This window comes from Mus pahari, chromosome 20, assembly GCF_900095145.1.
Source record: "Mus pahari chromosome 20, PAHARI_EIJ_v1.1, whole genome shotgun sequence".
Taxonomy (NCBI): Eukaryota; Metazoa; Chordata; class Mammalia; order Rodentia; family Muridae; genus Mus; species Mus pahari.
The window spans coordinates 19,119,429-19,127,687 of record NC_034609.1 but is presented as its reverse complement, the minus strand read 5'-3'; the positions used below and the strand labels follow the sequence as shown (position 1 = coordinate 19,127,687).

Here is an 8,259-nt window from a genome sequence, read left to right as displayed (position 1 = left end):
TGGCTCCGTGTTTGGTGAGAAACCGTCTCTCGAGGGCATAAGACAAAGTCATAGAACAGGACACCCAGCATCCTTCTCTGGCTTCAGTATACATGTGCAAGGGTGCATAGGTGCACACACACCACACCCACATGCACACCCAAACAATAATATGAATACAAATCTACCGACAGCAGTAACCATCTACTGAGACCTCACTGTTGTAAGACGGGTGGATTCTTTCTTTTACTGAATCTTCCAAAGAGTTACTTCTGTTGTCCCCACTGTAGATAGGGAAACTAAAGGCACAAAGAGACTGAACGGCTTGTCCACAGTCACGGAGCTGGAATCTGAGCTCGGGCAACCTGGCTCGGAGCCTGTCCCACTCTCCAGCCAGTGAAGAGCTAAGAACATAATTACCCAGAGACACCCAGAAAGGAAGAGAACCCTCTGCTGAGGATGGCATCCAGCTCTGATCCCCTTACTGTTCAAGTACATGTGTCTAACGGCTGGCACGGGACCTGAGAATCTACCCAACCAGCTACCCTGGCACCAGGAATGCCTGGGCACAAAGCCCCAAAAGCGACCTTGGTCAGCTGCACAGGGAAAGAGACAATGGTTGTGTGCTGGAGGTCCCCACTTGCCTACTGGTCAAAGGGTCGTCCTTAGGTAACATCTGCATTTCCAGGGGCAGTTTTGGCACCAATGCCTTGGCGTTTGGGCCAACAGCGCCCCCTGCTGTCCATCCTGGGTATAGCACTGACTTAATCACTTGGTCTTATTCCCACCTGGTTTGACAGGCAGCGTGATATTCTCCCGCTGTGGGCAGAGAGTTTGTAAATGTTGAACACACCACCCCACATCTACGCAAGAGTCTAGTATCTAGACCCCTCAATCCCAGCTGTCTCAGCTTCAGAGAAAGAGACAGAGGCCTGGCCTTGGCTGCTGGTCTCTACCATCTGTGGGGGTTAGAAGAAGGACTGAATTTCCTGACCATTGGAAAAATAGAAGGTCGAAGTCATCAGCACCTGGGACTAGTAAAAGAAAGAGTGGCCCCAAGCATAGGCCATGATCCTGTAAGTATGTGTAAGTGCTGAGCAGGATACAAGGTGTGGTTCAGTCTAGTCTAGCTTCCTGACTTCTAAGCTATGCTCTGTCCATAGCCTGGTCAATGGAGCTGCATCCAGACACGAAGGACCAGGATGAAGAGTCACATGCTGCCTTCCGTCCCAGGTAATTTTGAGAGTTGGAAAGGATCCCTGAAGGGTACAGTAGACTCTGTTGTCCCGCCGCCAGCCTACCACCTTCCCTGGATGAGCCAAGACCATGGGCTGCTGGGAGTAGTGAGGGCAGAGGCTGCAGGGCGGGAACTGGGTCAATGCGTCATCTGGGAGGAGCTGACTGCCTCCATCCCCGCCTTGGCTTCGGCATCTGAGTAACGCTTCTGTGAGCAGAACCACAGGAAGAGGAAGAAACCTGCAAAGCAGGCTGGTTAGCGAGAAGGTCACTAGAACCCAACAGCCTCCTATTGGGGACAGAGGGACAGACAGATCTAGAGGGCACCAGGAACTGTACCTCCATGCAGTTCAGAGGCAAACCTCTCTTTTGGGTAAATGGAGCTGTGGGCTCAGTCATCGCCCACCCCTGGACCTCAGTGACCAGTCCCGTCCCAGTGTCTGGGGCCCTGTGAGCTCCTGCAGACGTACCATAGAGCGAGTTGAAGACGGTGAAGAGGAAGAGCTGAGGCAGCAGGAACACACCGAAGGAGAAGAAGGCCAGGGTCCAGGTGGTGCCCAGCAGCACGGTGAGACCCAACACCATGGCAGTGTCCCGGTAGGCCCAGGGACTCAGCGCCTTCTCCCGTGCCCGAAGCCTGCACAAGATCCACAGAGCCCAGGCCAGCACCACCAGGTTGAACAGAGATGTGAGGCCACTATAGCCCATGACCAGGACACTGTGGACCATGGGACTTTGGACCCAGCACCTGCAGGAGGGGGGGGGAAGAAGGCCAGGATTAGCATGGCCCCCAAGACCTTCAGGAGGCCAAGTGCACCTGAGCCTTGGGACCAGCTCTTGTCCCTGTCTGGTCTTGATGTCCCATCGATCATAACTTGCCAGATAGTTCATATGCCAAAGCCCTCTGCCCAGCTTCCCATCTGCCACCATGGCAGGATCACCTGGCACCTCTGCCACTTACTGAAGTGCCTCCTTTCAACCAGGATGCCTTCAGCCTCGAATCTGACCCAACTGAACCTCCTCCCCTCCTCCTGCTGCCTCACCTCCTCCATGCCAACCTGAGCAACGTTCTAGTGGATGGCTAGCCTGGGCTCTTGCTCTAGAAGCTTCCTCTTCCACCCTACACCCACCATCGTCATCACCTTGACGCCACCTTTGTGCAGTGGTGACCTTTGACCTTTGACCCACCTAGACCTGAGCAGTGTGTGAAGCGCCACCCATGGATTGGTGGTTAGGTGCTCTAGCGTGTAAGAATGGGGGAGCAGATGAGCAGCTGGGAAATCCCACAGAGGGCACTGAACCTGGAGTCCCTCTGGGACCTGACCATTCTCTAGGACATCTTCAGGACAGGTGTTCAGGTCAGAGACCACACCCCATGGCCAACATGGGTCACCCCAGGCAATCCTCATGGCAGGCCAGTGGCAGGCACCTAACCATCTCCATTCTACAGTTTCTGCTTAGAGAACCTGAGGTTTCTGCTCAGGAGCACACCCTGGTTAGGGGCAAGGGTAGGACTTGAAGCCCCTTGGTCTGGACACTGAGTCTGGATTCCTGTCACGGTCGTGTATTTAGATCCCCCTGACTCTGTCCTGGGGCCCTGGCACTGGACTCAGTGTCTTTGAACATCATTTGTGGGAGTCATGCACATTGGTGGCCAGCAGTGAGCACCCTTTGCTTCTACTGCTACAGAGTACTCTAGCATGGAGGCTTTACCTCTGCCCACGACTTCAGCGCCTCTGCTGCTGCATGACCAGACTGTGTTTGAGGGGTGCTTTTTAAAATGTCGTTTCAGTTTAAGGATGCAGACAGATAAATGGTGGGTAGATGGGTAAGTAGAAGAAAGAAAGAAAGAAAGAAAGAAAGAAAGAAAGAAAGAAAGAAAGAAAGAAAGAAAGAAAGAAAGAAAGATAGATGCATACATATATACATGAATAGATGGATGGATGGACAGAGAGATACACACATATGTATGTACATACATACACAGATGGATAGATGAATAATACTTAAATAGATGAAATGGATACACAGATGAATAGATGATAGATAGATAAATAGATATATGCATGCATAAATACATACATAGATACATGGATGGTTAGATGATAGATAGATAGATAGATAGATAGATAGATAGATAGATAGATAGATAGATAGATAGATAAAGTTAGTTCTATGGGCTTTTAATAGAAGATAAAAGTCACCAAAGCAGGATAATAATCTCCTGAAAGACAGAAAGGGATGACACAGGAAAGCTGGTCATATTACGAAGGTTTCCGAACGCCTGGTGGCAGCCAGGAGCTGGAGATGGGCAATGTCTGGGGTACCACCCTGGAGCTACTGGTGGGCTGAGTCCTGGCTCTTAGTTGACAGCCTGGGACCTCATGGATGAGTTTGTGAGCTGTCTGTGCTTCAGTGGCCCTATGGGGCTGACAGAAGGGTTGAACCCTCACTGTGACCATTTAATATATATATATATATTTTTTTTTCATCCACCAAGCCTATCCCACACACCCTCAGCCATTCTGAGCTGCCAGGGAGAGCCACAGAGGTGGGATGCTCAACTCCCCAGATAGCTTTATGAGGGTCTTATTTATTATTTTATTTATTGTTGTATTGTGTGGTGTGTGCAGGCATGTGTGTCAGGGCATGCCACAGATGTGGTCAGAAGAGAGTTTGGGGAGTTGGTTCTCTCTTCCCACCATAGGTTCTGGGGATAAAGCTTGGCTTGGAAGCTTTCTGCCTTTACCCACAGCATTCTCTCTCTCTCTCTCTCTCTCTCTCTCTCTCTCTCTCTCTCTCACACACACACACACACACACACACACACACACACACACACACACACGCCCACGGTTGCCTTTTACACTACTACATTGCACCCAGCTGTTGGAAGTGTTCTGTAACGATAAGCCTGATGTCCTTGGATATAGAAAGCCACAGTAGAGTTTGTATCCACCTCTGCTGGCTCCCTGCAGGCCCTGAAGAGGCTAAACTCATCCCTCATAGCGTTCACCACCCCTGGGTCTCACACCAGCTGCCTGGGAGCTGGGATGCTGGCAATGTCCTGTGTTCTGTGCAAGGAAGGAAGACCTAAGCTGAGCCTGCAGCTAAACAAAATAGATAGATAGACAGATAGATAGATAGATAGATAGATAGATAGATAGATAGATAGATAGATAGACAGACAGATAGATGANAGATACATACATACATACATAGATACATACATACATACATACATACATACATACATACATAGGTGGGTGGCCTGAAGGCACAGCAATCAATCAGGTGCCAACCAAACTAAGCAGCCCTGGGGCCTGCACCCGATCAAACCACAGAACCAACCCATTTGGCCATGTGATATACAGCCAAATGTTGCCAGGAGGCCCTCCTAACTGGTCCTAGAGACTCAGTGAGTATTGGTGTCCACTCTATAGCCTCCTAGTCAGTCAGCACAGAGCCGGTCTCCATTGCTGCAGAGGCCTCAGGGACACAGAAAGGGTGGCAGAACCCCCTGGAATCCCCCCATCGAAACCATGACTGCCTTTTTGCCCCTCGGCCATCAATCACTTCCCCATAGAGGACCTCATGGCCCTTTTACCTCACCAGGCACTCACATGGACACATTCTGGAAGCCTGTACCATTTTCCTGGCTTTTGGAGAATGAGATCACACAGGGTCCGTACACTGAGCTCCTCACCATCAGAAGCAGCAGGACCAAGAGGGCTGGAAACCCTGAGGGGTGAGACAAAGACTCAGGAGGCCCCAAGATGACCTGGCTCTGATCCTTGGGCCTGGTGACAGAGGAGGGGTGTACACTGCACTGAGCTGTGGCAACATGCAAATTCCAACTTCAGAGTCAGGACGTTGGTCTCGGAAGAGGCTCCCCTCTAAGGTGTTAGTGAGATTCCAGGCTGAGTGGCAGCCGAGGTGGTGGTGGTGATGGTGACCTGGGAGGTGGTAAGGAGCTGACAGGAGGTGGCATTGGTGGGAAAGCTTGAAAGGAAATGGAGATGGGCTAAAGCAGTGATGGAGGGGGGTCTGTGATGGTGCTGATGTGGTAAAGATGGTGCGGAGATGATGGTGGGATGCAGTGAAGGTGAGGAAGGTGATGGGGATGGTTGAGATGGGGTGGGTGGAAATGGGAGTAAAGTAGGCATGGGTAACAGAGAGAGGGACATGATGATGGTGATAGTGGGGACAGGGGACTGGGGGCAATGGCAGTGTTGAAAGCTGAAATAGACATGGCCGTGACAGCAGGAGCAATGGTGGTGTTGGGGGTGGAGGTGATGCTGGAGTTGATATCATTGCTGGAGATGGAGTTAGAGATGGTCACCATGAAAGGCAGAAGGACTTGGGGTCAGCACCCTGTACCCCGGAAGTTCCAGAGGCCAGTGAGATAGGTGTCCCTTACCCCAGCCCAGCATGCAGAGCTTGAGCAAGTATCGATGGATGTAGGCATTGTAGACATGCCCCAGGAGAAGGTAGAGGTTGAAGCCTTCGATGGCCATCCAGGTAAGGCTGCTGAGCAGTGCGTAGTGTAGGACGGCAGCCAGCACTGTGCACATTGGCCTGGGCACCGTGGGCAGGATCATCTGGGAGCTCAGAAGGAAGGTGACGTTCAGGAGCAGAACAGAGCCATTCAGGTTCATGTGGATACGTGTGGTGGAGTCACTTTGCTTCCTGTGGGTGGGACAGCACCCAGATAGTACCATGGCCCGGCTCACAGATGCACAACAACGGGGAAACTGAGGCAAACGGGGAGGGACCTAATGGCTGCCACAATGTTAGACTGGCTTACATCCGTCCGTCCGGCGGCCCATCCATCTGAGTCACACCCACCTGCCCGGGGCGTGAAAGCAGACACTGGGGCAAGAGGGAAGACCCAGATGGGGCAGGCAGGCTTAGGCAAGGCAGTGAGCATACACAACGTTACCTGGACTGAGCGTACAGCAGCATGGTGAGCAGCGAGGCCACGATGGAGATGCTGCAACCCACAAGGGAGATGTACTCAAGAGGCACCTGCAGCTCAGCGGGCACCGGGTCTCCAGAGAGCTGCTACAAGGCAAAAGGGGCTGAGAGCCTGAAGCATAGAAGTGTCCGGCTCTCTCTGAGCTCTGCCAGAGAAGCCTCCCAGACCTCAGCCCCAAGTCCCTTCCCTGCTGCCCAGCCCAGCCCTGCCTTGAATGAAGCTGGAGCCTGCATCATGGCCTTCGTCACCTCTAACTGCTGTCCCTGTCCCTCCCCGAAAGCACTCTTGAGCCGGTCCACGTACAAAGGCAAGGGAACAGCTTCTCCCACTGTATGGACAGGTGTGCCAACCCTGGTGTGTCTGGGGGCCTTCCTCCTGCCGCCCACAGTGATTGACTCAAGAGCCTCTACCTGGATTCGATCCCAAGGCTGAGGCTGGGTCAGGGAGGCTCTTGGGTTCCACTGGTCTGAAAGGCAGCTAAGGCATGAGCCTGCAGATGCTGGCCGCTGCCTCATTATCCCGCTGAGCATACTAGCGGAGGGCCAAGCCAGGATGGAGCAAGCATACTCAAAGGCTAGAAATGGAATCCTGACTTAGTGCAATTTAGTGCCTGGATCAAGCTATGCCTAAAGCCTAAACAAACTTTTAAAGGAATGCAAGTCCCTACGTTTACTTGCGTGACTTAAGCCTGAGAGGCTTGGGTTCACTGGATTACACTGTCCTTAGCCTTGGGTCTGCACCACATATCAGGGGGCCCCCACACTTCTCATCCCCTCCCTCAAGGTAAATGCCCTCATACCATAAGCACAGCGAAGTAGGTGAGGTGGTTGCAATGGCAGAGAACCTGAGTGGCTGAGGGCTGCTCTGTATAACAGCCCTCGGGGCTCCAGGCCCCCCAGCTGCTCGTGTTGGCTCCCTCCTTCCAGAAGACACAGGATACTGTATACCCTTCCTGAAATGAAATGTGGGTGTCAGTCCAGGGGTGCTAGACAAGATCTTATATTAGGAGCTGGGAGCCTGGGGCTCAAGAGAGAGTCATTTGCACTACTGTCAACATTTTGTGGGGTCTGGCTAGTCTTTGACAATCTCAGATGCCAGCCCTGCCTTCACCACAAATCCTCAGTGTCCTGGACGAGTGGGCAATCATCTCTGAGCCTCAGTTTATTCATCTGCAAAATGGACCATACATATCCAAGTCCCGAGGTCAGCAGAAACACGAAAGACTATTCAATATTCTCGGGAGAAGTGCTGGCCCTTCGTGCCGCAGGTCTTCTGTAAACTGCCGTTTGCTGTCTCTTCCCAGACTCATCATGAGAAACTCATTTGCAGTTGAGCCCTATGGTGGAGGTAAGGGGTGTGGCGCAGGCAGGCCAGGGGAGGCAGCAGAAGAGAGACAGAGGAACGTGATTGAACGGAAGTGGAACAGGACACTTATTCCAAAGCTCAGAAGGTAGAAGGAAAGGTTGCAGTGAAGTTGAGACTGCAAGCCTTCTTCCCCAAGCCTGGAGACAGGCAGAGCCAGAAAAGAGCACTCTGGGCTCCTTCACAGATGCAGGCAGACCCGGGACCCAGAAGCATCAGCATCAGAACCTGTGCCTCCCGGGCACCCGTTTCTGTTCCAGCATCAGCACCAGTGCTACCCCTACCCCATATGACTCAGCCTAGCAACTCCATACATCTCATCTGGATGCAGCCTGGTTCAGCCATAGACACGAGTCTGGGTTGCACTGTTGGGGAAGAACCTTCTGAGAACAGAAGGGAAACCCGGTGTCTTCAACCTCCATCTTACCCAAGAAATGAAAGCCAAGGCAGGAAAACATTGCTGAGGCTAGAAAAGACTGAACCCTAACAGAATTATATCCCGTGCCTGGATCCAGCCGTGCCTGAAGGTGGAACGCCCCTGAGCATCCATTGATAGGAACATATAAATCCCCATTAGGGCTTTAGCAAGCTTAAGATGGCTCTGTATATGCACTCACTGATAAGCGGATATTAGCCCAGAAACTTAGAATACCCAAGATACATTTTGCAAAACACAAGAAAACCAAGAAGGAAGACCATCGTGG

General features: G+C 52.1%; 1 protein-coding gene across 2 annotated transcripts in view; it reads right to left on the bottom strand.

Annotated features, from left to right (window-relative positions):
* Positions 1 to 209: 209 nt before the first annotated feature.
* Positions 210 to 8,259, bottom strand: part of Adgrg5 (adhesion G protein-coupled receptor G5) — a 20,748-nt gene continuing 12,698 nt past the window's right edge. For both annotated transcript variants that reach the window (XM_021220648.1, XM_021220646.1), the window contains exons 7-12: positions 6,993 to 7,145; positions 6,158 to 6,279; positions 5,636 to 5,904; positions 4,839 to 4,956; positions 1,686 to 1,963; positions 210 to 1,455 (exon numbers count right to left, since the gene is read on the bottom strand). In XM_021220648.1, coding sequence (XP_021076307.1) covers positions 1,355 to 1,455; positions 1,686 to 1,963; positions 4,839 to 4,956; positions 5,636 to 5,904; positions 6,158 to 6,279; positions 6,993 to 7,145 — 1,041 coding nt within the window. In that variant the 3' untranslated portion in view covers positions 210 to 1,354. The remainder of the gene's footprint in view (positions 1,456 to 1,685; positions 1,964 to 4,838; positions 4,957 to 5,635; positions 5,905 to 6,157; positions 6,280 to 6,992; positions 7,146 to 8,259) is intronic.